We start from the raw sequence: 18,241 nt of genomic DNA, 5'->3' as shown, positions 1-18,241 counted from the left end.
GAAATTAATGCCATGCAAAAAGGAGACATTTTCAGTCCACGATATTTCAAAGAATGCCAGTGAGAGGGACTCTTGTGGCAGCCTTGGACAATAGATTGTTTGGTCTTACCAACAGCTTAGATGAAATATCCACCACCTGCTGGACCACCTCAGGAGATACTGAGCATGGGTAATGGCAAGTGTGAAGACTCAGTACCTGAACTACACACAGGATCTCCCGCCCTGAGTTACAAACTGCCAGGGCGTTCTGCACACACTTGCTCTGCACAGGAGCAGCAACCCTTAATGTCTCTCCCTGCTTTATACAACATACAGGGCAGGAAAGATTCCTCAACCTCAGAGATAACTTGATTATCTTTAATATTAAAGTACGTACTGAGGCAACAGAATTCAGGCTCAGTAAAGCCTCCTCCTCATCCCACGGGACAGAGCTCCTGTACTTGCCTCTCTATTCCCTGTTTTCATCTTTCGTCTCTGCCCCTCTCTCCATCTCTTTTGAGCAAAGAGAGGCTCTCCAGGAAAATAGCAGTGAGCAAAAATAGGGAGTACAAAGAAACTGGTTCAAAAGAACTGGTTGCTCATTCTGTTGCACTATTTGTCCTTTGGTATCTTTTTGCCTACAAGGTTCTACAAACAGGTGGACAAAGTTTTCAAAGAACACTGTGTAAAGGAGGTCTGTGTAGCAATGCTTTGGGCAGGAGACAGGCATGCTGAAGCACAGAGGGGAAATTATTTGCTAGAGTACCTGAAACATCAGTGGCAAAGAGAGTAGCAACTCCAGCACAAGCCATCCAGTACGTGCCCATTCACAGCATGAATGTATCTCAGCTGCTTTAGACATTTACAGTGCAGGTGTCTGTGGGTGAATGGGTCACCCTGGCCTCTCCTTATACTTAAGGGACAGGAGTGCCTCATCTCATCCAGAATGGAGATAGGGAGTATCTGCAATGCACAGAATAACATGTACCCAGATGGTCTCACTGCCATGGACACATGCATACGTGCACACTGCAGATCTGGAAACTCTCACATACTAGAGGCTCCTCAGCCCAAGTGCCTCACCTCTCCCAGCAACATTCTTCTGCCTGGACAGGAAAAAGCGATGCTGTCTCAAAATTAAGTTTTAAGCCTCTCTAAGAGACATAAAGCATGACCCATAGTATGGAATTACTACGAATCTGAAAGGGAAAAGGCTCCCAAGACTTCAAGGAAATTTGGGTTGGGCCCCAAATCAGGGTTCAGTGCAATCAGCTCTGACTTTGAGAGCAATTTTGTAACAGCAGGAAACTTAAAACCAGCGGTGATCTGACCAAGTGGCTATTTTATCAACAAGACTGAGGTTTATGACTCCCACAAGCTCACTTGATACAGTACTACAGTTCAGAGATTAAATTATGATGATGCCAAGCAAAGACATTGAGAAAGACACAGGAACAGTTTCAGCTGTTCATTGCTTCCTCGTAGGTCTGTAACTTCATTCATTGTTCTTCTTCCTTACTCCAACACTGTGGAACATTTAAGGTCCTGTGAGCTGCTTTATTTATTCTCTGACAAAAAGTAAAAAGTTAAAAGCCTCCACTTTACTGAATTTGCTATTCCTCAGGAAATACTAATTGAAAACTTCCTGCTCTGTGTTACAAATTGCAGTGCAAATATTATGATTCTATAAGTCAAACAAGATTAATATCCCCCTTTCCCTGCAGGACATCCTAATAAATGCTACAAGGGTTTTCAGTTTTGCAGGAAGTGAAACTGCTGGACTCTCATATACTTTTATATTTGGCTTCAGTGGGAAACTCATTTTGCAACTCCATCAGTTGCAAATACCAGTTACATTCCTACAAGCAAAGCAGTCCAGCTGCCAGTCAATAGGACATTTGACCTTGCAGAGAAACCTGAAAGGCACTTGTACAAAACAGCAAGATCTGGTTACAGTTGCACTCTCACTGCCAAATCCATTAAAGCTTATCTTTAAAATGCAATTAACTTTTAAAAAGTGGCCAATACCAAACCTATTTTCCAGCAGCAGCCAGAGTCTTGCTGCTGCTTTCCAGCACCTTTGCATCACTTCTATTTCTATGAGAAATGACTTTGTTATCGTATAACTTCAAATACAGTTAACATGTTAAATCCAAAACAATTACTTGCCCTTAGGGATAGTGGCCCTGTTTCAGCAAGCATCAGTCATGCATTAATTCTGGTTTCATAATCCCAGTTACCCTTGACCAGTGGACATTTGGAAGGTCACAATTCAAAGGCACTTTTGTAAGTTTTATTAAGCTACTACAAGAACTCTCCAGGGCAGCTTCAAGCTCTCTGTGGTATCTCACTTAGTAACCTAGTTTTTCCTCCAGCAGCTCTTGTGAAGAAGTCCTGCTCTTCCTGCCTACATGCCAGAGGACAGTTTTTGGCATTGGAAAGGCCTCACTGCGTTGGTTGCTCCAAAGCTCCTAAGGAAGACGAATGAACTTGGGCAGATAATGCTAAAATAAAGAGGTACTAAAAAGCACTTTTGATTTTTGGGACACACAACTATGGAAGCAGCTGGAGCCTTCATGTGATTCCGTATCAGTAGAAATTGATGATATTGGCAAATTCCATTTTTGCTTTGAGATTTTGTAAGCACAAATTTGCACATATGCTTCCATTTTAATTACTATCTATTAACAGAGCAAGATGGTAAAGTTTCACACTATACTATCTTTAATCTTATGCTTTTGGGATCAAATAATCTCATATCTTGAATGGTGCAGTTGCTTGTTCCTGTATTCAAAAAAGGCTTGATGCAAGTTCATTGAAACCAGTGGAAAGCCTCCCAATGGTTTAAGCCTACACTGCCTCTTAGAATCCAAAGAGCAATGCGAAGGGAGACCTCTGTGCTGTTGCAAGCATTTTTTTTGCCCCTAGACATAAGCCAGTAAAAGCTGCTGGCATCAGCAAATAGAGAGAAAGGCATGTCACACATGTATCCTTCTAATAAATACTGGTGCGCATGACAACCTGGGCAATTTACCAAACCTAAGAGGAATCTATTGCATGTGTGCAATGAGAAACAAGTCCCGGTGGTACGTGCACTGAAAATCCTCCAAACCTGAGAGGGAAAAAAATTCTTTTATTACCTTTGAGCAACTGAGTTTGCATTTGAATGCGATTTACTTGACAAGCTTGTAAGATGCCAATGTAAGCAAATTCACTAGTGAGTATAAAGTAGCAGACACTGCAGAACGCAAGGCATTCTGCATTAGGATCAGCATTAACTTACACTTGGAAAGTTTTCTGTAGATGCACCTACCTGGAGCACATGGTCACATTTATCATTGCTTTCCATCACTTTCACCCATCAAGCCAAGCCATCTGCTAGGCACTGGGGGAAGAGAGAAGAGCTTCCAACTCTTCTTCCCAACATCCGCATCACTTCAAACGCTTTCCCATCCTTTTGCGCAAACTGCATCTCTCACCCAGAGAGCACCTAAACTGCTAAACCACTCTAGTACAGCTACAAGTGTCTTTCATTGCTCCTGCAACCATTGCACAACCTTTTTCTCTTGCCTACAAGAGTGTCTGCTGGAATTCAGACTTTGTGCACATCACATGAGCGCAAACGATTTGCTCTCCCAGAGGTTTTTTCTTTTTAAAGAGGGTCTTTTAAAAAAAAAAATCCAAATCTATTGGAGATAAGATACATTTTTAGATTATACTTAGTTTTTTCCACAGTATTCGGACTTAGCACTTCAGCAAGTAACTTTGTTATTTGGCTTATTTTATGGATAGATTTAGAAACCTTTATACAGTATTAGGGGAGAGAAGGGCCTTGTCCCTCCAATAATTGTGATCAAGGGATCTGATTTACAGATGCAGTTGTTTTATCCCAGCAATTACCTACAGACACAAATGGCAACATGAAGCCATCTAATCCCCTGTGAGGTAGGAAACAGCTAACAGGGAGAGGTTTGGGGTGGTTTTTTGTTTGTTTTTTTTGTTTATTGGACCAACTGATCTAGTTGGGAATAAAAAACCCCCAAGTTGCTAGAAGAAGGGCTATGAACATGCAAATCCCTAGTTTTAATTCTTTTCCCCCCACCTAAATCAGTTGGCCTAATAAAACACATTATCTCTCCCTCCAGCCCCTGCCCTGCTTACATGCTTAGACCATCCTGACAACAGAAACTCTTAATAATCTGGACGCTTCCAAAAATGTCAGGATTTGGCACGTATAATCCATTCTCTCATTTGCAAATAACCACAGCTAAAATTACCTACAGGTTTAACATCAAACCCTTCAAATGAAGATTAAACAGAGTTTAATAGTTTCCATAAGGAATTTAACCACTAGGGGAAGTGACAAATCCATTAGCTAAGCCAAAGAGTTAAAGTTCAAGATGTCCTGTCCAGGAGAACATAGCACTGCTGTATTTGAAATAACTAATTCCTTCCTATGTTGAGAAACACAGTAAAGCCCTAACTACATGTTTTACAAGGCTGAACAGAGCTATTCCATATGGACATACTACAAGACAGACTTATCACTTTATAAGCTAGACACACAGAAAAAAATTGCTCTGAGATGTGGACCTCATCTTTTTTTACATACAATACAAAAATTTACTGAAAATCTCTTTCGATTCCATGGTTCCATGTGTTAAAAAGGATACATGTGCAACAGAGAGCTGCAAAGTGAAGGGAAGCAAAAAATGTTGATATGCAGAAAACTTTTGCGTTGGCGTTATTTTCTTTGTCAGACCCATAGTCTGCTCAGTTTATGTCTCAGCTTTGTGTTTGGCAGCTGCAGAACTATAAAAAGCTTTGCCATTTAAAACATTTTTAAAAGAAAGATATCGTATTAAGCTAACAATACATAAGTCATTTATCAAAATGTCATGTTGTCTGGGGAGACAGATAGCAAGTGTCACCTCTGGGCCTCAAAAGAGGAGGTTAAAAATTAAAAACATGCTCATCATCTCTACTAGAGCACATTATAAGCTGAAAGTAGTCAAGTTCGCTGTTGTGCTAAGCCTTCTATTGAAAGAGAGCGAATTACAGCACAGTATTCTGCCCCAACCATCAAGGCCTGTCTGACCTGCTCACAACAGCTCTAAAGCTAAGTCTGTCCCAAAAGAATTTATTAGGTTGAAAGCTACAATAGGCTGTTCAAGGTTTGGTAGCAGGTCTGATAAGTCAGTGAGAAAAAGACAGAAAAACAAGTAACAGTTAGAGGAAAAGCAAGAGACAAAGCAAAAAAACTTTGGTTTTTCAGCCTAACTTGTCTCCTAGGTTTTGCCAGTGTAAGAATATTTCTGGATCCAGAACCCTAAGGATAATTAAAATAACCATTTACCTCTTAGCTCCCTGTTCCCTTGGTAAAAAACAAACAACAAAACAGGACAATCTATACTCCTGCATGGCATTTAATCAGAGACAGGTACAAGCAAGGCGTCTCCCATTCAGGGCAGCATCCAGTTTTCAGCTACAGCAGTCACACGCATTGGCAGCTCCACTATCAAACTCCAAGTCCTAACTCTGCAAGGGGCTCGGTGCTAGAAATGCCCGTGTGCTGCCTGCACGGGCGCATGTGCTGGCTGGGGTACTCTTTGAAGTGAAGAATGAGTAAAACACTGAAACCACAGGAGAGCTGCCCAAAAGCAGCTGTTTGCACAGTACCTCCCATCAGCCAGGCAAGTTGCAGGGGCAGGAAGGTAATCAGCATCACTTATAGCAAGTCAGAAATAGAAAACTATCCCAAAGCCCTGGAGGAGCCTAAATATAAGCACTCATAACTTCCCCCTTGAGCAAGGGGTACCAATAGAGTGCAGTTGTCTGTTAACACAGTTTGTAGGTTAAATCCTGGTTCTCCCCACCACACAGGAACTAGCCATTGCTTACAGTAGGATCAAACTGGGCTCTCAGATAAACAAATTTATGGAGCCCGATTCTTTCTGAGCAGAAGGCGCATCTCTGTCCACCTTATTCATAACTGTGGAATACAGCTGGAGCACAAGCCCCTCAGCAAAACATGTCTAGTGAATAGAAAGATGACTATGTGTGCTTTGTTCCAGTATACTTTCTTATTAAAGAGAAAAAAAATTGATTATGTGTAGGGTTCTGCAGATGCCACGAAAACCAAGAATTATTTGTGGGGGCGGGGAAGGGAGCATGAAGGGACAAATAGGGTACAGCCAGAAGATTATTACTGTGTATTAAACTGAAAAACTCCCTCTTACTATGTTGGATCCCATTTACTGTGCTCTAAATTAAAAAAAAAAATACAGTACCATTTGTAATTATTGTGTTCTGTTTCCACAACATATGCAAGCTATGGAATTTATGCTGATTTTAAGAAACTGCATACTGCACTTGATTGCGTCAGCAGATGAAAAACAGAACAGAAACTAGATATATGGTGATTAGAGATACAAGATTAAAGGTCAAACTACACAGCTGAGGTCATCCTGTAAGTTTATAAGATGATCTTGCATATCTACGTCCGCTGTAAGCCTAACAAACCCCATTTTTGCCACTCACCGATTTCAGTATATTCCACTGAGAAAACTGGGGCAAAGCAGCATTTTTTTTTTTATATAAGACACTCAGTGTTTATATAAAACACTCTCACCTTGTAATAGAGGAATTAAAATCCACATGCTGCTTCTACTAAAGTAAGACTCTATTAGAGAGTTGGTGTTAGTCTATGGGTCTTTCAGGTAAACAGATCACATGGTCCGATCAGCTGGGGGGCTCTTCCCCCTAGAAGGAGGGACATTGTGCATTGAGACCCAAACCTCAGGATCATGAGTGCTCAGTTTCTCTCACCATCAGGCTTCAAATCAGAAGAATTTCCATCTCTTGTTCCTAAGAAATTGCTGGGTTGGTTTGTCTCTTTCTTAAAGACCCGCCTTTCCTTTCTCAGCTCTGAATGAACACCAGTAACAGCAGCTAGCATTCCTCTGGGCATGGAAGCTGTAGAATCTAAAGAGGAATCCAGTTTACATTCTCTTTATCCAAAAATCAAGTCAAATGGAATTTGCTCTAGGTCCAGTTTTGTTCAGCGAGTGCCAGATCTAGGACACACAAAAAGCAAAAATTCAGGGGTCAAACTGCCACACAGCACTACAAAGCTGCTGGACCCATCTCTAGTGGGTACCTTACTGCATGACAAATCCATCTGAAATCAAAACCAAGCCACAAAATATTACTCTTTGTTTCATCTTGTGAATTAGCACTGCCTTTCAGCAGCTTCAGTTAAATGATCACTAATTCTGATGAGCACCAATGACTCATCTCAACATACAGCAGCACAGTTTCTAACGTCAGTGACATTATATGTCATGCTACTTACGTGGGGCAAGGCTTGAAGCCTACTGAGGTCAGTGAAGACTGTTTACAGGACCAGCCCCACATATGATATGCTTCATCTTCTTGCCAACATCCATACTGCTTCCAAAGTAATCAACTGGTTGTTTGCCACACATTTCACTAGATGCAATGAATAGGAACGCTGGACAAGCTGTAACATTCAGCCCTAGATCCATATAACTGCAACAATATCACTTTTCATACTATTTATCAAACAGTTTGTGTTACTTAAGTACAATTCTTATTCAACTGCCAAAAAACTCCGTCCACTCTATGAAACAAGAACTACATTCAGTCTTGGCTCTGCCGTACCAAAATCTATCTGGTGTAGGGAATAAGGCTTCTCTAAAAGAAAAGGCATGATAAAAAGAAAGCAATGTAGGCAGCTGCCAACCTGACGAATTTCCATAACTTAAAGGCAATTTTAAAGGTATTTTTATAACATAAACTGCTTGGAAAACAGAAACAAGTATTTTGGTCAAAATGTAATTTATTTTTATTAATATCTTATAGTGACGGCAAGCACAAACTTAGCGCTTATAAAAGCTGCTGAACCAATACTTCCAAGACCTCTCAATGTATTTACAAGGGATAAAGGCAAAACAAGGACCAACATATTACAGGCTTAGTACAACCCGGACAGAGGCAGGGTGTGCATCAGCACCCCTCTCACCTTGGCAGCAACAGACTTCCTCTGCACTTCCAAGCTTTTCCACAAGAGCTCTACTCCCAAAGCATTAATGGTGTCCCAAAGGGGAAAGCGACAGCACTGGCAAAAGATTATGCAGAGGGACAGGAAGGCAGATGGCCTCCTGGTTTGGCTATGATAAGGGAGAGGGACTGGAATCCAAGCTGGGGAAGCAAAGGGACTTTTACAGGCTGCTGCCAGTACCCGAAGCACTGACAGATTTAGTTTGGGCTTAGTTTGCTGACCATGCCATAACGACAAGTTCTTTGGTACCAAAACATTAGGAAATGCCATTGCCAAAAGATATTTTGGACTCAAAAAAAAAAAGATATGCTTGACATTAACACCAAACAAACAAAAATGAAACTCCACGTGCCAGGATGAAGGCCAAAACAAATGTAACTGAGCAACCATATTTTCAGAACACCACCACATTTGCCAAAATACTGGGCCAAAGCTCATCTCCTCGGAGTTTGCTTCCACTGAAGTCAATGGCGATACACCTAGGCTTGACTGATGAAATAAAGAACAAGTAAAAACATGGAAACAGCCTCTCTGCCCTGGATAGCATTGAAGGCTCATCACGCTGCATGGTGCTCCATCTCACTCATGTTTCAACTCTAGGAGAGCTAGAGCATGATTTGATAAAGAGCACTCTCGACTATGGTTTGGCTTGGGTCTGAAGTGGCCCATGTGCTGCCACGGTTTGGCCACGAAAGTGTCTCGTTTGATATCCCTAGAAACACGAGAGTCCTATCAGGTCAGTTCATCTACACGAGCATCCTGTCTCCAGCAGCAGCCATAAACCTTAAGAAGAGTCAATAGCACAGGTAGATAGGATACTCTTCCCCTGCATACTCCCATCCTTTCATCATTTCCAGTTTAGAGACTTTCCAGGTGTGGTTTTAGCGTATTTAGTAACCCTCTGTGGATTTAATTTTATTTTTTTTTTAATAAACTTGTCCAGTCTAAAACTTGTCCTCTAAGACTTGCTCAAACAGCTATGGGCTCCTGAAAAATACAACAGGAACCTCCAAATTTTGCCCACCTCATATTCTTACTTTGCAAAACATGAACAGATGGTAAGTTAACAAATGCTGGGAGTCATGCAGCCACGTAAAGCCCTGTGCCAACCTCAGTAGTGATGTGTCTATCCAGACCTAAAGCTAGCCAACAGGAAACTCCAGTTGTAAGAATAAAACCTTGTGGATTTAGAGAGGAGATTTACTAATTTGAAAACAGAATCCTGCCTCGATTTGATCTTGCCAACTGCCATTTCAGATGCACTGTTCTTGTGCTCATTACTAATTTTGTTCAAATGCAATCATTTTACAAATCCAGCTAATTTTAGGCCTGTTTCACCACAGTTGCAGAGTACAGTCATGTGCAAGACTGCATCATCTCTTCTCAGCTGCAGTGGCAAATTACTGACACTATGTTCAAAGAACCCTCAGCTCAATTCTGATCCCCTCAAAGCTGAAGGACAAACAAACTTTCTGCATTTATAATGATGTGTACAGCAGTACATTCCAAAAACGCTGCAGAAACCTACAACAATTCTTTAAAGTTTCGTTCCTACAGATCCAGACTGGTAATTTTGTTTTGCTGGTTGGGTTTTTTTTTTTTTTTGATAATTCATTATGACACATTCCATGAAAAGAAAATGAGAGCATGCATGCACATCAAGAGAGTACAGGGTGTTATCCAGATGTACACAGAAGACCCCAAATTCTCATCTCTACATTGCACCTTGCAGAAAAGTTCAGCATATTATCTGTTACGCATCTCAGCCCTTCAAATACAGCAATATCCTGCCACTCTGGAAACAAATTGTGACCTTGAGTTCTGCATCTGTTTGTGATGGCAGATCTCCAAAGAGGCACGATTTCTCTCAAAATTAAGACTTCCAGCAAAACGCATGAAGTGCCGTCAACCTTCCAATTGAACAGTGCAGAACTAGAGGCGGTCTGATGTAAAAAAAAAAATTACACTCGATTTTGGACAAGACAAGATTCTTGAGTCCCTGGAGGTATATGGTCAAACTGGGAATTGTCCAGCTCAGTCTGTGTTTGTTAAAACACAGAGAGGGCACGTGAATTTGAAGGAGTCCCTGAAAGAACTGGGGAATCACGAACAGCACATCTGAGATGAACAGAATTGCACAAATCGTAAGAACTGACAGCAGCAGCAGAGAGAGGACACAACACGGCCTTGACCACACCAAACACAAGGTAACTTTGATAAATAAGGTAGTGGGTAAGAGGTACGCCTTCTTTCCTCCCAGGATTCGAGTGCTGAATTAGCTTTTCACAAGGCTGAGGCCCCACAGTAGAACAGACTTGTTTCTCAGCAAGTCCAGCGCTGCTACTGTCCTGTCAGCAAGTCACTTACTTACACATGGCCAAAGCTTCTAACAAATCCTCCTGGAATCCAGCTTGCACTTGGATCGCCACAGAAGCTCTTACCGGTTCTCTGTGGTTATCTGACATTGTTAACATTTTTAGGTTTTCTAATTCTGCAGTATTCAAAAGCAGGAAAAGAAGAACTACTTCATGAGGCACTTCATGAAAACATGAGACAAGCTCTTCCTCATCTTCCTGTTATTTCTGAGACTGTTCTGTCAACTGAGAACAACTGCAATTGCCGTTTAAGACCGCAAGTACCCCTCAGAAGAATGGACATTTCCCGAGTCCTGCCCTTAGATCAGACAAGGGCTGTAATACTTGCAAACAGAAAGAAGAACCATTTCTGAACAGTACAGAAAAAATACAATGCACTTAAAGTCTCATCAGCATAGATGAAGCATAACCGGTTCTGTCTTCAAAGTTCCTCCTACTGTCCAAAGATTTAACCTAAAAGATTACCTGGCACGTGACATCCCCAATGTCACACACAGTCACAGAACCAAACCCAGTCTCAGAGATGGAACCCAGGCTTGCCTTAACTGCAAGACAGTTTTTTCCTCTAAATTTTGCCCAAAATGCCTAGTCAAGTAAGCTCTTATACAAAATGCATTGACTGGTCAAATAATTTAAGAACTGAAGATAACTCATTTACAATCTATGCTTAATACAGTATTGGCACCCTTGGTCAACATTTAGAAATTTAATTCCTTTACATCAGAAAAGCCAGCCAACTTCACATAGTAATGATGAAAGGAAAGAAAGAACTGCAAATTTCTTACATCCATCACCTGCTTTTGCTGATATTTAGGGTATTACACAGGACCTGGCAGCAGTGACTTCTAAGTCTGAAAGGCTTCCACAAAGCAGCTTTGACCTAGTAAGCAAGCAAAGACTTGGAGCAATAGCCTCACTTTAAATCTGTCTGTGATTCTGCTGGAGGGACATAGTCTTCGTTGAATAAATACCATGCGCTTCATAGCTTTAGACTGACACTTCAAACTTCACCCAAAAGCTATAAAACAGCCAGGGATTTGAATAAAGCAGCAAAACACTTGGTGTCCAAACCCTCACTTAAAAAACTTTTTCAAAGGTTCTTGGAGAGACGTAAGGACTATACCCTGCAGAGCAGCCTTCGATCAGATGACAGCTTAGATTAAAGTAAGATCCACTGTAGAAAAATGGCAATGACCCCATTCCTGCATTTACCTACCAAACAGGTAGACAGTAATTGCTTTGTGATGAGAGTACAACAACTGAAAACCTATCGAGATCCCTAATTTTGACCTACACCCCTGCAGCATAGCAGACCAAAGGGCCATCAATCATACGTTGACAACATATGAATTGTCTAAAATATCCCATTTCAGCTGAACACAGTTAATTCCTTAGATACTACAAAAAACTTTTGGTTTTTGTAACAAAAAAGAGCAACAGAAAAATAGAAACCTGTTTAGAAAAGCTTGGAAAGAGGGCCTGAGCATTTACTAATGACTAGTTACTAGTTACCTAGGTGCATAAACAGGCAGTCCTTATCTCTTACCACCTATGTCAGCCATTTCTGTCCTCACTTGGATGTTCCGCAGATGACTATATCAATGATTGTAAGGTCTGTACTGACAGAGGAACATAACAACATAAACAGCAAACAACCAGGCTGGAGACCAGCTGGGAGATTTCTCATGGCCAATTAAACATGGCACACTAGAATATATTTTACCTCTCACAGAAGCAGTTTTCTTCCCTTTTCTCCACATGGACTAACATTTCATTTAGACTTAAAGAGAAATACTTTCTTTTGCTGAAAGGGGAGAAAACAGTTTAGAAAAGCCTCAGTTCTGAAAATCACCAAATGTGACATTCAAAAATCTACTTCTGTGGTAGTCAGATCAATTTAAAATATGGGATAGATTCAACTATTTGTGTGTTATTATCGCACTACACTGAGCAAAGGTCAAAGTATTAATTTTTCAGTTTGATTTTATGTAAGACTACTAGAAACATTAGCTATGTCACTCTCTATAACTATCATCAAACACCCAAGAGAACAAGTCAGATACTGAAGAAAAACCCATCAAAACCACTTAACGCTGGTGAATTACTGTTGCTTATGAGATAGTTGGCAATTGCTCTTCTCTTCAGTCTTACAGACATTCACCGTATAACAATTCAAACCAGATTGCCTACAAAGTTGTTGCATATTAGTAACATCCTGTGTCATTGTGTGCCTTGGTCCTTAGGGGTGCACCTCTACGGATCCTGAAACAGTAGCAGGAGATGCAAGCCCAGCACACTGCGTACTACACAAAGTAAAAGTTGTGATCCAAAGAGCCTCCAAGTCCAGAAGACGACACAGGAGGCTCATATACTGGATAACTACATAACAAGCAGATGATAAATAGTCACAGCCCCATCAACTATCAATATCATGTTTAATATCTGCTTATTTTTAAGGTAATTAACATATTTGTAGTTAGCAATATGAATACAAGAAGCTGAAACCCAGCATTCCTGAATCTGACATATTTGATCCCAAAATTTGCATCCCGATTTTATTCTTTTTTCCTTTCAAATTATGGAAAGGGATGGAAAAGTAGTGTGGGGCTAAATTATGGGGTGCCATTTTACACACCTTGCAGACTTTGCTGAATACCTTTCTCCTAAAGCTTTTCTTTTATATTTTTTAAATGTTGAGGTTTGCTCAGCATTGAGAATGAATACATCTTAATCTTGGCAAAACACGCTGTTTAGGTACCAGAACACACATTGCTATGGATATACTATAAAAGGAAGCTTTGCAACAAGAACAACCACACACACTTGTTTTAACATGAACGTGTAAATGATCAGTTCCACTCCTACACACATAATACAACCGTATATCAAAATACCTCAGGTTTTGGTATTGGATTTTTAGGAGAGGCCATGCTTTCTCCCGCCCTGTTTGTTTGTGATTTCAGGCAAATGGCTTCAGATTCTTGCCAAAGGCACTTCTGCCCTACACAGGTTCTTCCAGTGCCACCACCATGGCAGCCGCAGCAGACGGAGGAAAGCCAAGTGACTGGCTCTGAAGGAGGCCACCGATGCCGAGCCAGCAGGCCCCTTACAAAACTCGCCCCATGCTCTGTTTGGGTCAACGTGCGGCCGCTCCCCCATCTGCCCCCAGCACTTCACCCCCTTTTCGGAGCGGGGCTGCACGCTGGGGACTGACACAGGCAACGCTGCCAAAATACTTACAAGCTGGGACACCTGCGATCCACGCCCAGCACCTTCCCCCACCTCCCACCCACCCCGCCAGCCGCCACCGAGCCCCTCTCCCCTCCCTCTCACCCAGGCCGCTCATGCCCCTGGAAAACAAACAAATCCCCAGCGGCACCGACCTTGTTGAGGTGGGGGTTCCTGGTGATATCGTAGCCTCGCTTCTTGACGGCCAGGGCCCTGCCGTGGGTGGCCGAGGTCCCCCCCGCCTGGCAGCTGCGGCCCCGGGCGACGCTGAGGAGAAGCGGCCACCGGCCGGCCCCCGCCATCCGCAGCAGGCGGCCGCCCGCCCCGCCGCACACCGGCACCATCGCCCTGCCGCGGCTCCTGCGGGCGGGGGCGGAGACGGCCTCAGCGGACACGGGCGCCCGGCGGGGCGGGAAGGGCGCGGCAGGAGGGCGGGCCCGGCCCAGCCCAGCCCAGCCCAGCCCAGCCCAGCCCAGCCCAGGTGCGCCCGGCCCGGCCCCTCACGGCGCGGCGGTGCCCGCCGAAGCGAAAGGAAACCCAGGAAGCAGATCCCGCCCGACCCTGCGGCGGTCGCGCCTCCTCCGTTACCTGTTAAGGCTCAGCCGGCGGCTGAGGGGAGAGGGGGGGCCTGCCGGGGCCCCGCCTCCGCCGGGGCCAGCGGGCCCGCCCGCCCGGGGCCCCTGCGCGGCACCTCCGCAGCACGGCCGGCCGCGGCGGCCTGAGGGGAGGGGGTTCGCCCGGCCGGGGCTTCGCCTTCGCGCCATCGCGGGGCCTGAGGGAGCCCCTCGCCCCGCCGGCGCGTTGCGGTCGTCTCTCCTTTCGAATTTGTGTTTTCTCCGTTAGCCTTAATAAAGGGCATCGTGAGAGACAAGCCTGGGCCCCTGCTGAGGAGAGCGGGCGGCAGCCCCGGCCCTGACGTCTGGTTCTGGTGCCCTGGGCCCTGGGCGAAGCCCGGGCCCCCCAGCAGGACGTGGAGGGGGGTAAGGCTGCTCGGAGGAGCTGCTAGTCCTTGGGAAGCGCTTTGAAAGGACTTGTCTGACATGCCTCTTTCTGGAGTGCGAGCAGCTGTGGGCAGGTCGGCATTTCAATCTACCTGTAATCTATACGTTCTATATAGAAAATCTATATACACACTGTATTGTTTATATACTGTATATACTCTACTATGTATGTGGTATATATTATGTATATTACACATATTTTTAATATCTTGTAATCTATATGTTGTATTCACTGAAGAAGGCAGGTCCCTGCATCTATTTCTTCAAAGAAATGAGCTCTTTTGTCCTTTAAAATGGTGACATCATCACCACTACTACCACTTCTCGTGTAAAAACGCAGTGGCCAGATTACTCCCCAAAAGAGTGGAAGATTCAGGTTCAATTCCATCTTCAGATCAATGCTGCTCCCATACCTGCACCGCCGTCACGAAGCTCAGGCCTGCTTTGGGTGAGGGATGCTCTCCAACTTCTCCCATTTGTGTTGCTGGCATATTTTTTAATATGCTTTAATATTTTGGGGGAATAATAATACAGTCTGTGCCAAAAAGAATGGACTGCAGAGTGAAAGATGTTGATTAGGCGGATGTGGTTGTCCTTTCTTGCCTTGGCATTTTATAGGCACTCCATAGAATAGAACAGAATAGATTATTTCAGTTCGATTCCATGACCTTATGATTTCTCCCTGAAGAGTATATGGCTTCATGCATTGCCCTCAGTGTGCCCTGGATATTTACGCCTCTGCTGTAAAACAATGATTACATTCAAACCTCATACTTGAGGACTGGGGCCACTTAATAACTGCTAGGACCATGGGGAAAAAAACTTCCCCGCACACACACACACACAGGTCAGATAGATACATTCTTAGAGTGAGGTTGTTTGCTGGTCTTTGTTTTTTTTTCCCCCTTTCCTTTCAAATACCAGAAATTGGCCGTAAATAGGGACACACTACTGGGGAGACCCAGACAGTGGAGATAAAGAATATGTGCATCACTGAGGCTAGATTATGATCAGGGAGATTCTTAGTGCACGGAAGACACAAGAAGGAATTTGCCACTGTTATTGCTTTTTTGCGTAGCTATAAATTGAAAAAAATCTTGAGACTTTACATCACCTTGAGAATTTGGAATTGTGAGGATCACTGAATAAAAACAAAGTCAATATCTCACCAGCTCTTCAAAGCTTTCCTACTCCCACCAGCCACATTGGTTTTAGCCAGCCTAAATTTGAATGAGTTATTCTCCATCCCTCTACAGTCTCGCTGTAAATTTTGCAGTGTCTTTGTGATGGTTGTGGCCATGCGCGTAGCAAACAGGACATTTGACACTGCTGTTTGTAGGAGAGTCCATAACACTAAATCTCCAGATTCTTGAGCCACTCTTAGTGAGCAAAGATAAAAAAAGAGGAGAAACTTCCCTGACTGCTTTGCAAAAGTGTACCATTAAGTTGTTTGAGGAGATTTATGTGATAGAGGAAAAAGTGCCAAGCTGAGAGCCTGCACAATGAGGCTGCTTTGCACAGCTGAGAAGTGTCTCAGGCAGTAGCATTAGCTCTCCTAGCAATAGGTCTCCACCCTCAGGCTCCGAGCAAATGCATTTACTGTGCCTTGGAGAATCTAGACAAGCTCTTCCTACCTGTAGGACTTAATTCCACCATCTAGTGCTTTCTAGGGGAAAGACTCGCCACTTACAAAACTCAAAATAAATCAGTTCACTTTGCCCATTTTGTAAAATACTCCGTGCTCTTCTTGGAAAAAGCCCGCAATTTCATGTTGAAAGTGCTCTAAGAGAAGGACAGAACTTCAGTATAATTTGACTGTGTATGTCTAAGAATTAACTTAAACTCTTTTAGACTACATGCAGAAGGTCTCTTTGGGGTCCATGTGCTTGTCATCTCTGCTATGAACAGCAGAAGGAGTGCCAGTTAGTTTGTTTGAATTGGTTCACCAACTAGTAGCTTTAGCATCTTGAATTGTCAGGAGTCAAAACCATCATGCATTACGGCGTTATGAAAATACCTGGGAGGTGATGCATGGGCTTCATCTCTGCCTCTTTCATAAAGGAAAAACTCCATTCTCAATGATACGGAGACAGTATTTAAAAAAAAAATCTACACTGCAACCTGAAACGTATTGAATACAAATTTTTCACGTTTTTAACCTAATATTTGTAGACAGAAAAGGTTTCCTTGCATGTTGAATATTATATCTTCTTGTGCCTAGTGACAGCTGGACACATACACAAGCCCCATGAGAATGGAGACAAAGGGAAAGAGAATTTCAGGGCTGGATAAAATTCCTTGTTATGTCACTGTAAGTAGGTGGAACAAAGAATTCAGGATTTCAGACCTGCAATGGACTAAATTTCCAACTTCTTGGAAATACAGGAAGGCCTATAAAAGTGTAAAATTTTAAGTATGAATATGATCTAGTGAAAGCTTAACTTTTTTTTACAGTAGTGATGTTTTACTGATGAAAATGGGTGTTATCACAGGATATTTTCATTTCTACAGAAGTGTTCCAGTATTTCAGTGAAGCTGAAACCCTAACGAGTCTCAATTTTGAATTAGAAAATCAATTATAAGAAAATAATTTACTGAGAACAGATTTTTAAAGAATTTTTTACTGTGTGAATTTACTTTTGAGTTTGATTTACTAAATATTTACTAAATATTTAACAACAAAAGTTCCAAAATTTCATCTAGAATAGATTTGAATCTTTAGATCAACCCAAGCAAGAATAACTTTTATTGGGTCTTCTGCAGAACTGATTGCTTAAATTTACTCATCTGTAGCAAATACTGAAGATATAATACTCCTCCATCTGAGAAAAGGGCAGGACATTGCTGGCTTCTGTATCTACAAAATGTGTAGCCTGCAGTCTCCTAGTCCTCTAAGCCTTCTGGTAGACCTTACTTAATTGTGCTTCAGAGGAGGAGTAGACAATAAGTACTATTAAAGACAAGATGCAAAAGTACAGACATCAGCACAGCTACCATGGAAGGCAGACACCAATAATGAAAACCAAATTTATGGTCCATGCTTGCTTGATGAAAGACAGGGAAGCTGTAGGAGGAGGAAATAAGACATTAAAAGGCCTTTCCCACGCCACGGGACTGCTGGCCAGGCTGAGAGCTTTGGTCTGTTCCTGAATGGTGCGGGGAACTGTTATTTCTTGACATTGGACCTGAGTGAGTGAAGGTAACTGTGACACCTCTTTGGGCTGGGCTCCAATTTTCTAAACACTACAGGAATTTTATTCTGCTTCTTAATGTTCTTTGAGGTGCCTTCTCAGAACTTGTGAATCACGGCCTCTTTTTGTATGAACATGAGCAGAACACCTTTTTTTTTACTGGGAAAGCCCATAAACTAGGATACAGTGAGCTAACCAAATTAACTCATTACCATCAAAAGGTTTTCACACAATTTTCTCAAAAGTAAATCAGCTTCTCCTGCCTAATACTGTTCCAAAGCACAACAAAATAATGGGGCTTCATAGCTTGCTTTGGAGCTTGTCAGACAGTGTTCTCCCAAAAGAGCAATCTGAAATCGAGAAAGCTCCCCGAGTTGTTGGTTC

General features: G+C 42.7%; 1 protein-coding gene across 2 annotated transcripts in view; it reads right to left on the bottom strand.

The window, feature by feature from the left end:
- ME3 (malic enzyme 3) overlaps positions 1-14,235 on the bottom strand; it is a 135,573-nt gene extending 121,338 nt beyond the window's left edge. The window contains exon 1 of one of the 2 annotated variants that reach the window (XM_075491154.1): positions 13,821-14,235. In XM_075491154.1, coding sequence (XP_075347269.1) covers positions 13,821-14,009 — 189 coding nt within the window. In that variant the 5' untranslated portion in view covers positions 14,010-14,235. The remainder of the gene's footprint in view (positions 1-13,820) is intronic. The other variant, XM_075491153.1, reaches the window with a different exon arrangement.
- Positions 14,236-18,241: the final 4,006 nt, after the last annotated feature.

The sequence above is a fragment of the Mycteria americana genome, chromosome 1 (genome assembly GCF_035582795.1).
Source record: "Mycteria americana isolate JAX WOST 10 ecotype Jacksonville Zoo and Gardens chromosome 1, USCA_MyAme_1.0, whole genome shotgun sequence".
NCBI lineage: Eukaryota > Metazoa > Chordata > Aves > Ciconiiformes > Ciconiidae > Mycteria > Mycteria americana.
This window is presented reverse-complemented; position numbering and strand designations above follow the sequence as displayed.